This window comes from Rattus norvegicus, chromosome 6 (assembly GCF_021556685.1).
Source record: "Rattus norvegicus strain SHRSP/BbbUtx chromosome 6, alternate assembly SHRSP_T2T, whole genome shotgun sequence".
NCBI classification, from domain to species: domain Eukaryota; kingdom Metazoa; phylum Chordata; class Mammalia; order Rodentia; family Muridae; genus Rattus; species Rattus norvegicus.
Window position 1 is genome coordinate 109,306,579 of NC_141539.1, and position 20,399 is coordinate 109,326,977.

Sequence of the window (20,399 nt, forward strand, 5' to 3'; positions counted from 1 at the left end):
CTCTGAGGCCAGCCTGGTCTACAGTTTCAGGGCAGCCAGGGCTACAATATAGAGATTCCCTGTCTCAAAAAACAAACCCCCCCCCCCAAAAAAAAAAAGTGACAAAGAAGAGTCCATTTGGACCTGGATCATTCAGCCAGTCTGGTTCCAAGTTGCTAAGGTGGCCAGCAAGACACAAACAAAAGCCCCATAAATTCCCACTAGTAAGGAGTCAGCTAAGGTCAGGGTAGCCAGCTTGTGCTATGTGCTCTAACAGTCCTGAGGCAAGAAAGCCTAGGCCTCCAGTGTCTCCCCTGAAAATCTACCTCATCAATCCAGAAAGAGCAACTGGTATCTAGAGTGTTTAAGAGCAGTTGTTTAGGTACAGAATTAAGTGTTTCTGCCTTACCAGTAAATGATGTGCATAATATATACATAAGCCAGGTGTGCTTACACAGCTGCAGTCTCAACACTCAGGAGCCAAGGCAGCAGGAGCTCAAGTTCAAGGTCAGCAAAGCTACTAAGATCCATCTCAGAAAGCAAGCAAGCAAGCAAAGTACACACACACACACACACACACACACACACACACACACACACACACGCGCGCGCGCGCAACATCTCTGTGTATATGCATATATGATAACATATGCATATAAGCTAACAGCTGGAATCTTATCTGGTATTTAGTATGCTGAGACCTACTAACCACGTATGCTCTTCTATTGGGTCGTGTCTGGACCCTGAAAGCAGACTCAGAAAGAACTCAAAAGCCTTGTTAGGTTTGCCTTCTGATGGTCTATGAGCAATCAACATATGCTAAGCAGCTTTTTTCTTCTGTAAAGTAAGGACATAACCATTTTAACCTCCACTGGAAAGCAGAGGCTAATTAAATGAACAGATGAGGAAAACCTGCTTGGCAAACACGAAGGCAGGCCTCACCCTTCTGTCTTTCACATTACTTTGCTCCCTGGTAACACTCATAAACAACCTGTGGACAACTTTTCCCGAGCCAGAAAGGACTCAGTTGCCTTCATTTAGGTGGCAGGAAGACCAGTTTTCAAACTAGGAAAAGCAGAGGTCAAGGAAGAGGTCAGGGCACAGGAGGCTGCGGCTGGATGATCAGGGCTGCAGAGGAGCTCTGGGTCAGCCATGACTTCCTGGTAAGACCACATCTCAGAAAGAAAAAAAGATAGATTCCCTTTTGTAGGGAAGGAAAAAAGGCTCTGGAAGGCCACAGCCCAGCTCCAATTCTAGCCTGTTTGCTCACACTCATCCACCCCATCTTCACCCCATTTCAGAAGTGAGCCACCTTTGTCGCCCCACCCAATTCTGATGGTCTAAAACAGCCCTTGGCCCTGAAACAAAGCAAAAGCAGGAGCAACATCACCTTTGCTCCTCCTGGTTCCCGGACTCTGAGACCTCAGGCGAGTCAGCAGCTCCCAGGTTCCACCCAGAGCTGAGCCACTGCAGGGCCTTGAAAGAGCTACTTCACTAGGAAGCCTTCGGGACATTAGATAACAACTGACTGCCCAACCCTGTGGGGACACAGAGGACTGCCTCAGATAAAGTACTCTCTAAGATAAATAGCAAAGGGCATAGCCCAGTGTGTGGCACAGAGGGAGAGAGAACAGGAGCCATTATTACTTAGAATCAGCCCCTGGGAAAACACCCAAGTGTGCTGCAAGAGCGACCAGGCTCCCCTTGCCTGTTACCCAGACGTCAGCAACTCAGCAGCGTGGCCAGACCTAACCAGCTCCACCCAAAATCAAAGATCTCACCACACACTTCAAAAACGCCTCTCCTCTCCCACTAACCAAAATAAGGAATTAACAGAAGATGTGGTGGCCCGTGTCTTGAATCCCAACACTTGGGAGGCAGAGTCAAGGTGACCTCCATGAGTTCTAGGCCAGCCAGGGCATACACAGTGAGACTCTGCCTCAAAGAAGGTCAATGAGCCACGCAAGATGGCTCAGTAGGTAAAGGAACTTGCTGCCAAGCCTGGTGAGGCTTGTCGAGAGAGAGAGAGAGAGAGAGAGAGAGAGAGAGAGAGAGAGAGAGAGAGAGACTGATCAAACAAAAGTGCATGCATTATTGTCAGGCAGCAGTGACACACGTCTTCAATTCCAGCACTCAGGGAACAGGCAGGCAGATCTCTGAGTTCGTGGCCAGTCTGGTCTACAAAGAGAGTTCCAGGCCAGCCAGAGCTACATAAAGAGACCCTGTCTCAAACAAAACAAAATAGCATTATAAATACCGGTGCTGCAGCTGACTCTTAGTAAAGTGACACCCAATACATATTAAGCTGAAAGGAACCCAACAAGGGGGCTGGAGAGATGGCTCAACAGTTAAGAGCATGTACTACTCTTCAGAGGACCCCCCACCCCCAATCAGGAACGTAGCCCAGCTCTAGGGCACCCAGTGCCCCTAACCTACACTCACATGCATATAGCCAGAGACACATAAACACAATTTTTTAAAAATCAATCTTTCAGAAACAAACTCAACAGCACCTCTCTTACCCACTTCTCTCTCCCACTTTCCAACTTACTAAAATACTTAATTTGTGTAACATTCCAAGCACATTTTGTAAAATGAATGATCCCCACTCTTTCTTTCTATTGGGAAATCAGAGTTCAGGAAGCATGGACACATGGACTTCCCCAGCAGCCCAGGGCAGGGAAAAGCAGCAATGGGGAAGGACCAATGAGCTGAGAAAGAAGGAAAGGGGTTCCAGTCCAGCCAGGCTTAGAAGTCACAAAGGCACGTGAAGCACTCTGAAGCTGCCCAACATGGAGGCCCTTCTTGTCCGGGCCTCGAAAGCAGACCAGATCTGCACCAACTACAATCGGACATCCCGGTCAAGTTTGCTGTTTGTACTGTCAGTAGCCCCAAATCAGTCAGTCCCACCCCAGGTAACACAAAGCACTATCCAAAGCTCCCCTACTCCATCACAATAGAAACCTCATGATAAGTTCTATCCAACAAATGATTATTTTATAATTTCCCACTGGTTGTAACTAAGTCATGTGGGCAGTTATTTTCAACACTGAGTTTCTCTTAATTATTTGTATTTGTTGGTTTCTAGTTCACTTTGCTTTCTTATCTTTTTTGGCTGAGTTCAAAGGAAAAGAGCCAAAGAAACCAAGAGATTCTCTAATTACAACTGAGACCAGTACCCTAAAATACAAGTAGTTTTTCTGTAGTACCAAGTTCACCTTGTACCTATCCGTCAATAACCAACAGTGACAAAACCCAGCATTACATTTTCTTTTCTTGTAGAGGAAGGAGAGGTGGAAAGGGAGGGAGTTTTTCCCTTGAGAAACCAAAAAAAAAAAAAAAAAAAAAAAAATTCATACTATTCCAAACAACAGGGCAGGAGCACTGGCTTAGCAGTTAAGAGCACTTGATGCTCTTCCAAAGGAACCTGTGTTCCAGTCCCAATACCCACGTCAGGCAGTTCGAAGCCTCCTGTAACTCCAGCTCCAAGGAATCTGACATCTCTTGGCACCCATGGGCACCTACACACATAGGGCATTCACTCACTGGCAAATAAAAAAACAATACTTATATTTTTTTACATTGACCTGAAAAGATGGCTCAGTGGTTAAAAGCACTAGCTGTTCTTCCAGGACTGCGATTCAATTCCCAGTACTCACATCGCAGCTCACTACTGTCCATATGTAACCCCACTTCCAAAACAACCTGGCGCCCATACACAGATAGATAGATAGATAGATAGATAGATAGATAGATAGATAGATAGATAGATAGATAGATAGAGAGATAGATAGAGAGATAGATAGATAGAGAGAGAGAGATAGATAGATAGATAGATAGATGCAAAACACCAATGCTCATAAAACTAAATAAATCCATCAGGAGCTCAGAGGTAGAGCATGATGAGGCCCTGGAGGCTCCAACCCTCCCAAAGTAAAAAGAACACCAGACAATGATTTATATTCACCATCTAACTTGTATCCATTCAAATATGCAGATAGATGAGAGGTTAAGAGCACTGGCTGTTCTTTCAGAGGACGCAGGTTCAATTCCCAACACCCACACAGTAGTTCAAAACTGCTTGCAACTCCAGTTGCAGGGGATCTGATGCCCTCACACATACATGCAAACAAAACACCAATGTACATAAACAAAAATAAAAGAATCAAGTAGGACTTTACTGAAACGATGCCAAATGTATCAGGGGTCTAGTCTTAAAGAAGTCCCAGCAAAGGTTCCATTCCTTATAAGGGATGACCAGAAAGTTCTAGAAACCCTGCTTCTACGTCACAGAAGGCTCGGAAGCAGCGTGTGCACTATCCTCACAGAATATGTACTTACTGTGGGTGGGTTCACATGTGAGGTAGAGTTCCTTGTTAGAAGCATAGTCAGTTCCCTATCAGATGTTTTCTTAAGGTGATTGGAGTCACAGGTTTGGCCTCACAAACACTGAGTACATTTGGTAAGGACAAAGATCACTTTCTTCCACTCCATTGTCCCCGAAGTGTCCCATGACTGGAAAGGTCAGGAATTCCCCTGCCATGTCTTATAACTCCAGCTGACCCTTGCCTCACAAGCACTACCCACAGTTCCTCTGCTGTCCTGGCAGCTTAGACCAGAGCCACAGAAATGAGCCTCACACAGATCCTTCCAAAACAGCTCTTGTCAGCTCCATGATGAATTTCTTTGATATTCCCAATTCACCCAGTTCAGCTCTCCTATTATCTGAATAAAAAGCCTTGGGGTTGGGGATTTAGCTCAGTGGTAGAGCACTTGCCTAGCAAACACAAGGCCCTGGGTTCGGTCCCCAGCTCTGAAAAAAAAAAAAAAAAAAAAAGCCTTCCAATCCTGAGGACTGGAAATACCTACCCAAGAGATCTTCCCTCTTACGAACTCCATTCAGCTACAACAAAACTAGCATGAGCACTAGTGACGGGGGACCTTAGAAGGGAAAGTAACGGACTAGAAGACAAAGAAACAGGCCACAAACTAGATAAACAGATTAAAAATCAACAAATAATAAGAATGAATAAAAATAGCACACCAGAAATAGCTGATGAAACCCCTGTCCTGCTCAAATCCTCACCCCACCGCCCTTTGTTTTGGCCTGCAGTCTATCCTTCCTTCCTAGCTCTCAGCTTCACAACTACTATGAGCTCCTGGATGAGGGGCAGGGGTCTGGTCTGTGCCACTTAATACAGCACGCCTAGCACAACAGGAAGTCAGTATGTATTGTCCCCACAAACCAAACACGATAGCACAGGGGAAAAGAGAGCACTACCAGCATGGAGGGCTTCGTTAGGCTGACTACCCATCACAGGACAATCCTAACAACATCATTTAACTTACATTGGCCTCAATTTTCTCTCTGTGAGGTGAATGCAGCAACGTGATTTACTCCACTATTTCTAATGCTATGATGGTTGTTTTGACTGTCAACCTCACAATCTAGAACCATCAAGCAGAAACATCTCTAGATGCATCTGTGAAGGTATTTCTAGAGAAGCTTAACTGACTGTGGGTGACACCATCCAGTGGGCTGGAGCTCTGGACTGGAATAGCAGGGAAAGAGGGATGTGAGTGGATTTAAAAAAGAAAGGGGGGGTTGGGGATTTAGCTCAGTGGTAGAGCGCTTGCCTAGCAAGTGCAAGGCCCTGGGTTCAGTCCCCAGCTCCAGAAAAAAAGAAGAGAAAAAAAAAAAAAAAGAAAGAAAAAGAAAGGGGAAAGAGATCCCCTGGTGATAGGCAGAGACGCCTTGTTTGTGTGTGTTGTTCTTGTATTGATCAGGGGCAGAGCAGATGGTGGTCCTCTGTTCATCCTACCTAGATATCCAGCTTGGTAGCCAAAGCTGTCTTATGCCTAGGACTCGTAAAAATCAAATCAAAGCAAATCCAGGCAGAGCAGCACAGAAGGAGAAAGACAGACAGAGACCTGCAAGCCACCACGTCACCCACAGCCACCCACAGCCCTACAGTGTGGCTAGCTGCCTCCCAAGCTTGCGGCCATGTTGTCCAGCTATGTCAGCCCTCCTTCCTTAATGTGCCTTTTTCACAGCAGCAAACACTAACTAATGCAGCCATCTTTGATGCTCCCATTCTAATGCAAAGATGCACAACATCCAATATAAATACACAGGACAGGCTAAGTGCCAGGGCCACACCTAAAACCCTAGCACTCAAAGAGGCTGATACAGAAGGATCATAAGCTAAGACCCTATCTACAAATAAAAAATGTATACATACACATATATGTATATATATGTATATATGTATATATCATGATAAATGAATAAATTATATAACTCAGCAATAAAATGAATTTCCTTATAAATTGTACAAAAAATATGGATGACTCTCAAAAGCACAGTAAGCTGGGTGTAATATTCAGGAGAGTGAGGCAGGAAGATCATAAACCCAAGGGCAGCCTGGATAACTTAGTGCTGGAGGATGTAGATATGATGGAGTAGGAGTACTTGCCTCCCAGGGCCCAGGGGCGGAGCAACGGTATTTATTTACTGGTCATGGATGCACACATTTGTCAATTTATAAAACTACACATCTCAATAAAGTTGGATTTTGTGTTTTATTGTGTTTTGTTTTGTAGACAGGGTCTCAACATGTGACCAGGAATGACCTTGAACTCCCAACCCTCTTACCTCTATCTGCCAAGTGCTGGTTTACAAACATGCAACCCCACACTAGGCTTATGCAGGGCTGTAGAGGTGGGACTCCAAGCATGCAGGCAAGCACTGTGCTAGCTGAGCCACATCTCCAAGTTACAGGCAGGCATGATGGCATATGCCTGTGATCCCAACACTTAGGAGGCAGAGGCAGACAGAACTCTGTGAGCTCAAGACCAGCTGAGCACACACTCCAAGTTCCAGGTCAGCCAGGGCCACAGAGTGAGACCCATGTAGACAGGTAAATAAACAGCACACACACAATCGGTTTTCTTTCTATATAAGGGAAGAAAAAAATTCAAGAACAACCAGAATGAAACACAACCCTCACGTCATTTGTACTGGGTGGCACCAACTGTTCCCCTAATGTTGGGAGATTTCATTTCTTAAATTCAGAATGAAAAAGAAAATGGGTGGGGAAAGGGGGAGAAAAGGAAGACAAGAAAGGAAAGAAGCAAGCAGGGAAGGTGGAAAGTTGTTTGCTTGTCTGCCTGTCTGCCAAAGATTCCAGATCTAAACTGCGGAGTAAAGGAGATAATGGTGAAACAGTGATCTACTAACCACACCCACGGTCATCAGAACCAGACGCTGTGCAAAAAGAACTGTGGTCCCAAAGAACTCGGATGAACAAGAGAACTGGGCATTCCGAGCGGGGTGGTCTCCATCCCTCCTCCCAGGCTCACTCGCCACACAGAGGTTCTCCTTTAAGACCGGAGTCGGGTTAGGGCTGTGGCTCAGTGGCAGCGCGCTTGCCTGCCAAGCATACAGCCGTGGGTTTGATCCCCGTGCTACAAGACAAAAAGGGTTTGCACAGAGGGGTTAAGACATACACCTCAGTAAGTACTTCCATTTCAAATCAGGAGACTGATATCTTTGAAAGCTTTGAAAGAAAAGGTTATGAGAGGATACAGAACGGTTTAGCCATGTGGATGACGCAGTCACCAGATAGCAAAACTTAACTAGAAAGTAGAATTTCTAGAGTATTCCTTAACTTCCAAGGTGTTCCAGGCTGTGCTGGAACTTAACTTAAATGTGGGTGTGGGAAAGGAGCAAAGCTATTTCTTTTCAAGTACCCAGTATCTAGAATGATCTACCAGAAATGATCTAGTATCAAAAACAGGTAGAGGGTGGGGGGTCTAGGAGTTACCAGAAAGTCAAGTCATCCTCCCAAGATGTGAAGCCGGAGGTCAGGTTCTTATACATAAGTAGCATATACCTCCACCCTAAAATTCCAACCATGGCCATGCTGACCCTCAAATCAAACATCTTCTTGACTGATGGATGGATATGGTGGCACAATCTCTTGATCCTAGCACTTAGGAGGTAGAAGCATGGATCTCTGTGAGTCCAAGGCCAGCCTGGTCTACAAATCAAATTCCAGACCACTCAGTAAAATCTATCTTAAAAAAAAAGGGGGGGGGGATAAGAAAGTGGCCAGTGAGATGGCTCAGAGTGGAAAAGTCGTTTGCTGCCAAGTCTGATGACCTACGTTTAATCCCTGGAACCCTCATATAAAAAGGAGGATCTACTTCTGCAGTTATCCTCTGACCTCCACACTCAGGCAGTGGCACACATGTTACACACATACAGTTGTCATGCACACAGACACACACATAATCAAGGTTTTTTGTTTTGTTTGTTTTTTTTAAAGAAAGGCAAAAAGAGATTGGGAATAGCTCACTTGGCAGACTGATGGAGCCCTGGGTAAAGTCCCACACTGCACAAACCAGGCATGGAGATGCTTACCTGTCTATCCCAGGTCTAAGGTTGAAGTCGGAAGATCAGAAGTTTAAGGTAATCCTCACTACCAACTGAATTCAAGGTCAGCCTCAACCTTTAAACCTCAGCTTCCCTTCCCTTCATCATAGTCTCCCCACTAGCTCCTTCAATTTCTCACAGCGATCAGTTAGAACTAAAAGCAATCTCCTAGGAGCTCCGAGGTTTCTAAGCAGGCCAGGTCCCCAGCACAGTCCAGCCAGCCACCAGAGCTACAGCCTGCAGGAAAGACCAAGCGTGCTACAGCCAGCAGACACATCCCCAGAGAAAACACACAAAGTCAACTCAGCAAGAGACCTTGCCCTCTACATTAATCCTGGCTCAAAAAGGCAAGCACTTTTGAATTAAAAAAGATGACTTCAAAACTGCTGAGGGATGGTGTCAAGGAAACTTCACACAAAGTAGAGGTAACTTAGAACAGATAGAGATGGGTTCCTTAAAAAGCTGACTCACTGTAATTTTGATGGTTTATACAGGTCAAAATTTAAACAGCCCTGTACTAAACAAAATAGTTTCCCAGGTTAAGAGTCAGGCGTTAGTAACCGCAGAATGAACGAAAAGCTGAGAATACTCCCAAGACCGAGAGGAGACTAAAGACACACAATAGGGGCTCTTTCAAGCTTGTTTGTCATCCACAACGCTGGGTTTCCCAAGTAATCCCATTTCCGTCTGCCCAGTCCATCACCATAATTAAACAAAGAAGCTTTTACTTCCTGTGAGTAAAGGGCTGGGCTGGGGGAGGCTGGGGGAGGCCCCGCTCGGGCGATTATTATTGATTATGATTTTGACAGCGCCAGAGAGTTGTTTCCTTGGCATAGCACCTAAGAAGCTAATGGCAAAAGGTAGACACATCCTGACCACAATTTGTCAGCGGGTAACTCCCCGCTGCACCAACGTCAGCTCTCATTCCCTATCCATCTGGCCATTAGAGAGAACAGAAAAGTTCAACAATGTAGAAAATCAGGATTCCTTTTGCTCATGACCTACTGGCTAGAATGGAATCCTTCGGGGTTTGAACAAGGCTACCGAAAGACAGGGTCCCAGAAGCTACCTAGGACAGAGGACAGAGTAAAGCAGGCCCAGGGACCATGACACAAAAACAGGCACGTGGCAGACCTGCCCAGTCCATCAGGATAAAGACTTCCCATCCAGGAAGAAAACATCTTTTTCCATTTTTGAAACCTCCTAAATTAAGGTCTCTTTTGGTCAATTTAAAAAAAAAAAAAAAAAAAAAAAAAAAAAAAAAAAAGCCAAGTCCCAGTATTTTGAGCAGCACTATTCTGGGACTGTCAACAGGGAGGCAGCCAAGCAGTGTGTTGGGTCTTCTTAAAGGACCCGCCTCAGTGAGGTATCCAATGACTGGGTTGAGGGAAGGGCAGGAGACTCAGCTTGGGCTCCCATGTCACAGACTCTGTGGATGCTTTCGACTCAAGGAAAGCCTGACCCACCCACACACTGTTAGCTGCCCCTCCCACACCCCCACCCCAGCCCACAACTGCCCCATGAGTCAGCTCAGGAGACCAAGTCTCTGGGCTGGCCCAAGTCTCAGTCAGCAAGAAGATGAGACACAGTTCTGGGTAGTATGCCTCTGCCAGAGAGAACACTCACAGGGACTTGGTAAAAGTAATCACAGAGGTGAATGGGCTAGGATGAGGAAAGTCTTTTTAAAGGGAGAGCGGGAGTGGCTCAGAGGCTAAGAGCAGTGGCTGCTCTTTCACAGGAGCCAGGTCTGGTTGCCAGCGCCCGCGTGGCAGCTTACAACTGTCAGCTACCTCTAACTCTGTGTGCCAGACATGCACATGGTACCACAGACACACACAGCAACGAACTCATAAAAACACATACATCTTAGAAAATGAGATCACTGGCCTAAATGTTGGAAGAAAAAGAATGAAGAATGATTCTTTCTGATTCTCATCTTTTCCCCCCAATAACTAAACATATTAACAAAAGATGTTCAACTTCCTGAAGACCCCAAAAATAGGAAAACAGTAGCCTCTTCCTCCTGTAAGAACCCTAGCCACTAGAAAGCTTATTCTCCTAACCTTTGAGACATTTGCTAAGGGTGATGGTCTGACTGCTGGACATTATAAACAACTGTTAGCACATCCTTCGTGGCCAACGCACTAATGGGCCTCTACATACTCTGCTCGCTCCTCTCAGTCAGCCCCACTGAGGCCTAGAAAACACCATGGGTGAAACCCCAGAAGTCTGCCCATTTCACCAAAAAGGCCACAAAATACAGGAAAGAGAGGACGGGCTTCTCCAGCAGGGCCGCTTCTGAGAGATCAGAACCAAGAAGGGCATTTGGTTAAATTCTTTGCCCTACTGCTTTACCCCTCTGGAACCTAGTTCTGCAATGAACCTTTATCTGGTAGATCCATTTCTCAATCACGGCACTGTGGACATTCTGTATCAGATCAACCTTTGGGGTTCTCATCTATTAAACACAATTTACTCCCCAAGATGTAGCAGGCTGGAGACTGCCATCCCCCAAGTGACATCCAAGCCCTGATCCCAGGAACCTATGAAGCACCAGTTTATGTGACAAACAGGACTCTGAGGATAACTTGGGTTTTTTGTTTGTTTGTTTGGTTGGTTGGTTGGTTGGTTCTTTTTTTCGGAGCTGGGGACCGAACCCAGGGCCTTGCGCTTCCTAGGCAAGCGTTCTACCACTGAGCTAAATCCCCAACCCCGAGGACAACTTGTTAAGGGCTTGAAATGGGGATAGTATGCTGGACTGTCTTGGTAGGATCAATACACTCTCAAGGATCCATACAAAGAAGCATCGAGAGGGACACAGAAACAGAAAGACTGAAACATGACGGAACTGGACGGAAGTGGACCTGGATGGAAATGGACGGAAGTGGAAATTGTTCCATGGCTCACTTTGCAGTTCAAGGACAGGGCCACAAACCAAGGAACCCAGTTCAACTCTTACAGCTAGACAAAACCAAAAGAAACAAGTTCTCCTCTCTAGCTTCTACAAAGAGCACAGCCTACCAGCCCACTTTAAGACTTCTGATCTGAGATTAGATGGTAATCTACATGATGACTGGTTACTGCGATATCAAACTAATACACAGGATTATCATTAGGGTTAAACGTCTCGTGCAGGTGCTGAGAAAAATTCCTAACACCATAGTAGGAGGGGACTTTTTAAACTTCAGCTATTATGAGCCAACACTAGAACACAGAAAAATAACTTTAGGGCCAGCTGTGGGGTATGCATCTGTAATACCAGCACTTGGGAGGCAGAGGTAAAATCAGAAGTTCAAGGACCGACTGGGTTAAGAAGAACTTTGAGACCATGAACTACACAATCAGACTCTGTCTACGTTTTCTTTAACTCTTCCTTCATTCGTGTGTGAGAACACACGAATGTGCCACAGAACATGTGAGATCAGAGGACATTGTCCCTCTCCTGGTGTCAAGTACCTTTACCCACTGACCCACTCTACCAGCCTGTCTGAAGACTTCTTATTAAAAGGGAAATAAAGTAGAATGCAGTGGTACCCTAGTGCTTCTCATGGCACATGATGCTGTGTAGAGAGAGACCAAGACATAAACTAGATAAACGTAGAATCCACATTTGTGTTACACAGCCATGTGCTGTTGCTTTGTACATACAGCTGTTAGAGCACTGGACTAGATAATCCCCGTACCTAAGTTTTTACTTACAACTCTATGAGAACAAATACTCACCTAAAGTGAACGAATTCTGTTCCAATCCACTCCTCCCAACTAATGTTGCTGGGATTGACAAACTGTTACTTCCCAGGAAGTGGTCAACAATTATGACTGAAGGGAAAACAGGGCCCTTCAGCAACCCGGCTGCACACACCACACTCGCAAACAAAAACAAAAACAGATGAAGGGCAGGCGTCTCCGTGGAGCGAGATTTATCTCATTAGATTTCTTTCTTTCTTTCTAATCCCTTGTTAAGAAGCATGGACCATCTTGGTATGGTGCAAACACCTTTTATCCCAGTACTCAGGAGACAGGCCGGCAAATCTCGGATTTCTACAGAGCAAGTTCTAGGACAGCCAGAGTTTCAGAGAAACTGCCTCAAAAAAGAAAAAGAAAGATGGACTGTACAACTACAGGGCAGGCATGACCATAGTATGCACTGGGACAAGAAGGTTACAAGTTCGAGGTTGTCTGAGGTCCATGGTGAGACCCTGCCATAAACCCTAAGAGGGGCCTGGAGAGGTAACTCAGAGTTAAGAGAGTGGACCACTCCTGCAGAGAACCAGCGACTGATTCCCAGCAACCACATCAGATGGCTCACAACTGCCCACGACTCCAGCTTCCAACACTGTCCTCTAGCCTTTCCTGGCACCTGCACACCTTTGGCACACATGAACTCAGACAAGCTCATACGCACACATAAATAAAAACATTTTCATTAAAAAAAATAAACATGCCTTGCTCAGGATCACCAGACATTTAATTACTAGTTGCTAGGGAAGATATTTTTCTTCAGTGGTATAACCATTGATAAATTGCCTGTGCTCCTTAAGTATCCCTAAATAATGACACTGGTTCACAATAAATATTAAAGGTTATTTTCTCTTTTAAAAATAATTTACGGGGCTGGGGATTTAGCTCAGTGGTAGAGCGCTTGCCTAGCAAACGCAAGGCCCTTGGTTCGGTCCCCAGCTCCGAAAAAAAGAAAAAAAAAATAAATAAATAAATAATTTACGGAGTTGGGGATTTGGCTCAGTGGTAGAGCGCTTACCTAGCAAGCACAAGGCCCTGGGTTCGGTCCCCAGCTCCGAAAAAAAGAAAAGAAAAAAAAAATAATAATTTACTTACTTTTACTTTTATGTACACTGGAGTTCTACCTGCACATAGATCTGTGTGAGAATGTCAGATCTCCTGGAACTACAGTTACAAGACAGCTGGAAGTTGCCACGTGGGTGCTGGGAATTGAACAGAGGTCCTTTGGAAAAACAGCCAATGCTCTTAACCTCTGAGCCAACTCTCCAGCCCCATAAAACACTATCTGAAAGTGACTAATAATACTGAGATTTTTCTTTTCTACCCTATTCAAGGGAAAGATATTTTAAGAGAACAAGACAGAGGTGAACAGATGGTCAGACTGCCTGACTGGGCTGGGAATGTAGCTTTATCGGCCAAGTGCTGACCAAGTATCTGTGAAGCAAGCCTTAGTAGGGCCAATCCCCAGCACCATGCAAACCAGGCTTGGTGGGACAACATGAAATCCCAGGAGTAGGAAGGTGGATCAGTCGAAAGAGATCACAACTCAAGGCCAAGCCGGAGGTGCTAAGCACATACCTTTGGAGACAAAGGCAAGCTGATCTCCAAGTTCAAAGTCAGCCTGGTGATTTATAGGATATCCAAGGCCTATGAGACCCTGTCTCAAAAGAAAATTCAAGGCCATCCTTTATTACAAAGAGTCTGAGGATGGCATGGGCTACACTAAACAATGTCTTTAAAGTCTCCAGAAAGAAGAAAGGACAAAGAGGAGGAAGGGATAAGGTGATACAGGTGTGGTGGCAGGTACCAGGAACCCGAGTTCTAGGGGTATGGTAAAGGTAGGAGCAGAGGCCAGGAAGATTCCAAGGGCTTTCAGGCAACAGTCTAGCTTAAAACAGCAAGCTCTATATCCAATGAGTGACTTTGTCTTCAAGAGTAACTTAAGATCAACTTCTAGCTTCAGCCTACAAAAAGACACACACACACACACACACACACACGGCCGGGGGGGATTAGGATAAATATTAAGGTAAAATGAGCATGTACCTTCAGTAAACATTTTTAAAAGAACTGTCCTGATCCAGCTGCTCCATTTATAAAACATTTAGTCCGCGATGTTGCCCAATTAGAGCATAATCCATAATGAAGACATTACTGCTGACAAGGGAGGCAGACTGGGATCTGGGTCATTCTTCCCTAACTCTATTAGTTCCTCTCAAACCAATAAAGGGAAGTCTGTGTTAGCAAGTGTCCAGTGATAAGGGAAGTGAATAGGGATCATGACGTAATTCATTTCCATCAGCTTGTCCACATAGGAAAAGGGAGAAGTAAGAAATACTTAGTGGATAATTGGGAAATCTCTTTGTTAGTGACTTACATCGGGATTTCCTCCCTCTGGAGACTGAGTCATCACCAAATACTAAGTCACTGGGCCACAAATACCACAAGGGGACTGGCAACAACAAACCTGTACAGGACGTGAGGCCCTGTAGGATAAGTCGTCTCCACTCCCACTCTCTCTTGGCAGTTCTATGAAACTGAGGCAGAAGGGACCAGTGAGGCGGGAGTAGCTTGCTGTGGCTGCGCAGCCCATGAGCGCTGAGCTATGATGTGAATTCAACACTGAGGCAATCTCCCCTTTTTTTTTTTTTTTTTTTTTTTTTGGTTCTTTTTTTCGGAGCTGGGGACCGAACCCAGGGCCTTGCGCTTCCTAGGCAAGCGCTCTACCACTGAGCTAAATCCCCAACCCCGGCAATCTCCCCTTGACAGCCAACTGAAGGGCCTGCCTCAAGAAGCTTGTCGCCACCAACACTGAGTTCAATCCCTGGGATCCACACGGTGTAAGGACAGCATCAACTCTCATAAACTGTCCCATCACGTGTGCAGGGAGACACACATGTACTTTTTTTAAAAGCCAACTTAAAAAAAAAAACTAACACTTACCCTACCAGGGCATGGGAGCCCACAGCTTTAATCACAGCACTTGGGAGGCAGAAGCAGGTGGATCTGTCTACAGATTGGAGTTCTGGGACAGACAGGGCTACAGAAAGACCCTGTCTCAAAAACACAAACAAATTACTCTTTCCAGTCATTCCTGACAGTCACAGGCTACCATCTCCCTCCCAGCTTAATAGACATTTTTTTTTTCCTTTTGGAGCTGAGGACCGAACCCAGGGCCTTGTGCTTGCTAGGCAAGCACTCTACCACTGAGCTAAATCCCCAACCCCTGACATACTTTTTCACATCCATCTCTTGCCACTCTCTCCCCAAGTGAGACAAACCAGAGTCACTCTGGAGGCCTTGCCTCGCTGCATCACCAGGGTTGGAGTGGTCCTCTGAAACTATATACATACATACACATATATATGTATGTTTGTTTATGTGGAATATGGGATTGTGCACATGGTGTTCTTGGAGACCAAAAGAGACTGCTGGATCCCTTAACTGGAACTACAGGCATCTGTGAGCATTTGTGAACTTGGGTCATTTGCAAGAACAATCCAATGCTCTTATCCACTAAGCAGTCTTGCCCCACCCAGATTTGATCCTCATATCATATACTGAAGTTCTGGAAGTGAACTCTATGGGAAGTAATTGGGGTAAGGTCATCAAAGTGGAGCCCTGTGAGAGGAGAGGTGACTTACTGAGCCAAGAAACTTGAACAGCATCCTGATACCCCTGCCCTACAATACTCAGAGACACCCAGACTTTCCAGCCTATAGACCTGTGAGCAAAATGAACATTTTTTTTATTCCTCATAAGTTACCCTGACTCATATTTTGCCATAGCAACAGATAATGGACTAAGAAGCTAATATAATTAAACCAAAAGAGGCCATCTGATAGAATAGTCTTTGTAAAAGATTTTTTTCCCTTCAATACAGGATACACAGTCCCATATTTGTAACATTATTCAGTTTTCTGCATACCCTCCTGTATGTTTTAGGCTGTTTTAAGCAGTTTTTCCTACCACTAACGACAGTACTGGGAGGCAACACCCTCATTTCATTCTCACCATCATTGTTCCCATTGTATAGATGAAAAAACTAAGGCTTGGAGGAAAGGAAAATGAATTTGGCCCAAGATTACCTAGCTGGTAAATAACTAAATCTTAACTCTGCAATCCCAGCACCTCAGGAGGACAAGGTAGGAGGATCACCAGTTCAAAGCCAGCCTGAACTACTTACTACGAAGAAAGACCCTATCTCAAAAAACCATCAGATAAGCCAGGCATAATGGCTCACATCTACAATCCCCACACTTAGAGAGCTGAAGCAGGAGGACTGTTGTAAATTCCAGGCCAGCCTAGCTACAGAGTAAAACTTCTCAAAACAAAACCAACAACAACCTAACTAACTAAATTTGACTCCAGACAACCTGAGGCTTCTGAGGCCCTGGCCTTTTCTGCCTCTAAGGGGCCCTGCCTCCTTCCAGATTTGGAGAGCAAATTCCCAGCAACAGAGAGAGACACAGACAGGAGACCCTAATGCCTGGGGACTCACCTGGATCTCTTCGTTTTCATCTACCAGGAGGAAGCTCACAACCCTCTCTGTCATCTTCCTCCTCTTGGTCTCCTCATCCATCTCTTCACCCTCCAGAGACTCCTGGACCTTACTGACATGGTACACAGTAACGGGGTGTCTTCTCTTGTTACCCCCTGAATGAGTCCTCTTCTGGCACTCCAGACACAGGTTGATCTTGCAGGTCTGGCACCTCACGGCTGCCCTCTGCCTGACGCCTGGTGAATGCCCGTTGGGGCCCTTGCAGGGGTCACAGTAAGGGACATGACCAGCTTTGAGTCTTATCCGCTCATGGTTTCGAAGGCGCTCCTGCCGGTGGAGTTCTTCCTCACAGCGGAGACACTGCAAACTACAACACTCATCGCATTCGAAGACAGCTTCATCAGTCCCGCTGCAAGCATAACTCTCCTGGCACATGAGCCCCGGATTTAGGCCCTTCTCTGCTAAGGAAGTCTGGGCACTCATAACTGAGACTCTCTGGAAACCACCCACCCTGCAACAGTCACTACTGTACTTTTCCAGGAATGAAGGAAGACAAATGCTTTGAGTCTGAAGGCGGCTAGCGCTTCCACAGGGTTCTGAAAACCTGTCTGGCTTAGGATTTTTACACACTCACAAATGTTCAAGTTTTTAATTGTCTGCCTCCAAGTCTCTTGTACCAGCAGCAGCGTCGACTGAGTTTGATGATGGTCTCATCCTCTGCAAAGTGCAAAGAAAGATGTGGTGGAAGTGACAGAGCCTCTGCGGCACGTGCACGCTGAGCGGTCTGCTGGGTTCACAAAGGTCGGCTCATTGGTTTGGGCCTCAGCTACAAGTCATAGTGATGGAAGAAGGCGGTGAGGAGCTGTTCGATCTACTTGGACCTCGGGCCAGTGTTTCAAGGGCTACCTAGAACAGAGAAAGGAGACTTTACTCATCGGGGAAAAAAAGCAGAAGTGTACCTTAAACTGAGCAAACAAAAAAAAGAGCACCTAAATGCTAGGCCAAAACCAGAGAGAACCCTCATTCTTACTTATAAAACCTACAGTGGCTTATTCTAGGACTAGACACATCATCTCAGAATCATCTCATTTTCTGAAAACAATTGTTACACCAGCAGTACACTGAATCCTAGTACACTGTGATTCCTAGCACTCGAAAGACTAAAGCCCAACTACTAAACTATAAAAATCAACCTGGGGCACCTGCACATGGGAGGCAGAGGCAGGTGGATCTCTGTGAGTTCCAGGCCAGCCAGGGCTAAAGAGAGACCCTGTCTCAAAACAAACATGTATAATAACAAAACACTTCTAGGACCAGAGCCTATAAAGGATTTTGCAGGTTTGTTGGTAAAATGCTCTTTTTGCTTTATTAAATTCTGATTCGAAATCACCAAACAGTTTTGAGGAGGCCAGCCCCCTGTACCTGTTCCTTATATGAGAAGTGGAGAAGGTGGCCTGTAAAAAGCTAAAGAAAAATACTCTAACAATAACTTCAGACCTCTCTCAAAGACCTCCACAAACCCAGTTATCCTTATAAATGGACTCTTTCAGCTCTGGACAAGCAAAGGCCTAGTAAGGGCTCTAAAATTGACAACAATAGACCCAATTTCATGTTCAAAAACAATAAAACAACTACTCTGCTTCCTTTTGTCCCTTCTTTCTGTAGAGGAAGAGAGCTGGGAGCAACAGGAGGCAGAATTCCTGCACTAGAGAGCGCACAGTAGAGCCAGGCCCTAGAGTGAGTCAAAACAACTCATTTTCTCTTGTCACTCAAATACTTAGGACACAACAAATCAAATCAAAAACTTGGGGAGGCGGGACAGGGGTTTTGGGTCACTCTACATGTAACTACACTCTTAATTCTCCCTACCTTTGCCTTCTATGCCAAAGCACAACCAAGTGTAAAAATCCTCCTTTCAGATATTCACTCCTCCCTTACAGTAGCCAATCTATCCATCTGATCTTCAGATAAACAAGGAAGGCAAGGGAGTAACAAGGAGACCTTATTTTCACCTTAACCTCAGACGTGCCCAGTCAGCTCCCAAAAGGGAAACAAAAAAATCAAAACTTGTCACTACTGAGAAAAATAGAAAACCAACCTTCAAAAGAACAGCTGAACCTCACCACCACCACCACCAGGTCAAGCAAACAATATGCCCATTCGGACCCCCCACCACCACCACTTCGACGCCTCTCTCCAATCCAGGGTCCCTCACCCCACAACCTTGCTCCCAGGCACCACCACAGCCCAAGGGGTGGCAGCAGAGCTGAAGAACAAAGAAGGCCCCCCAAATCTCACCCTGACCCGCACAACCCGGAGCCGAATCCATTGTTTATGCCACCCCACCCCCACCCGAGCCGCACCCGTCCCCCCTTCCTCCCAGGAGCGACTGGAGCCCCGGGACCAGAGCTCGCCCGGGGCTCGGCCGAGGCGCCCCCGCCCTGTCCGCCGCGGCCCGCAGAGCCCACCCGGAGCAGCTCGGCCAAGGCAAGGCGGTGTGTGGGGGGACGCGGATTGGCGACGGGACCTGGGCTGCTCTAGGGCCCCGGTGGATCCATCCTCAGTTCCATCTCCGCCCCCTCCTCCTCTGCTGCCTCCCAGGCTTCCTCCTCTCTTGTTGTCAGTTGGAATCAGCTGATCAGAGTGAACTTCTCCCAGCTCGGACCAACAGGAAGGCATGAACAGCGCAACCCAGAGAGGGAGGAGCAGCCAGGGGTGGAGCGCGATGACGGCGGAGCGGGAAGGGCGCACGGTCTTTTGGGAGTTGTAGTTTTTTTGGATGTTTGTCGTGCTATCCCACAGCCCAGAAATACAGGCTCTACTTGACTACAATTCCCGATAGAAGTATCACTTTTGCGAATAGGTGGGGCATATAGGCCGGAAAGCATTCCGGGACTTGTAGTCTCGGCCGGGACTGAGGTTTTTGCAGGTTGCCGCAACTTGTTTAGGGCAGTGGCCTGGGAAGAAGTATTGTAAATTAAACAAATGATATGGTGTTCTATATAACTGGGAAATGACACGGCACATTGTTATTGTACATCTTTCCTTCAGGAATGCTCAAAATGGAAAAACACCAGTAAACATTGAGAGGATATTACTGTGCTTGAGGGTGTTTTGTTTTCCCTTCAAAGGTATTCAACCAACTCACTTAATTTCACTCCAGCCTTATTCCTTTCCTGTCTTTTTCCCTACATAGGCTTCATAACTTTTAATTTTTAAATTGTGCAAGATAGCTAGAGCACACATTCCAATAAAATTTAAGATTACAGTGCCTGCTAATGTCAATACTATTATCTGACCTTTTTAAAAATAGCTTAATATTTGTTTAGTGCTTTCCCTTTCTTTTCATTTATTTCTTGAGACAACAGGGAGAGAAAACACAACGCATGGAAAAAGACACTGTTCTGTAATGCCTAGGAGAACTAACTACCTAGGTTGGTAGTCCCTCCATAAAATAAAGGAATTTTGCTGAGTAATTTCTGATGGCTCTGACAATCTTAACATATGATTTATCTTGATAATGGTTAACCTGAGAGAGAAAACTAAGGTTAAGTTACTTGCCAAGGTACACAGCAAACTATTGACAACACTGGATAAGACCTCATCTTCTGATTCCAGCAGGACACTCGATGGCCTTCTGATTCAGAGGACATAGTTAGATCAATAGTCAAGCCAAATCCACAAAACAGTGAATGAGGTATGCGCATGGATTGTACTGCTGAGAAGTATCTCTTCACAACA

General features: G+C 45.7%; 1 protein-coding gene across 9 annotated transcripts in view; it reads right to left on the reverse strand.

Annotated features, from left to right (window-relative positions):
- Window positions 1-19,341, reverse strand: part of Zfyve1 (zinc finger FYVE-type containing 1) — a 49,146-nt gene extending 29,805 nt beyond the window's left edge. For 2 of the 9 annotated variants that reach the window (NM_001434298.1, XM_087552781.1), the window contains exons 1-2: window positions 19,186-19,341; window positions 16,659-17,564 (exon numbers count right to left, since the gene is read on the reverse strand). In NM_001434298.1, the coding sequence (NP_001421227.1) occupies window positions 16,659-17,141 (483 nt within the window). In that variant the 5' untranslated portion in view covers window positions 17,142-17,564; window positions 19,186-19,341. Of the gene's footprint in view, window positions 1-1,369; window positions 1,660-4,320; window positions 4,500-16,658; window positions 17,565-19,126 lie in introns of those variants that run through there. The other 7 variants (NM_001434297.1, XM_087552780.1, NM_001434296.1 and 4 more) reach the window with 5 other exon arrangements.
- Between the last annotated feature and the right edge of the window lie 1,058 nt (window positions 19,342-20,399).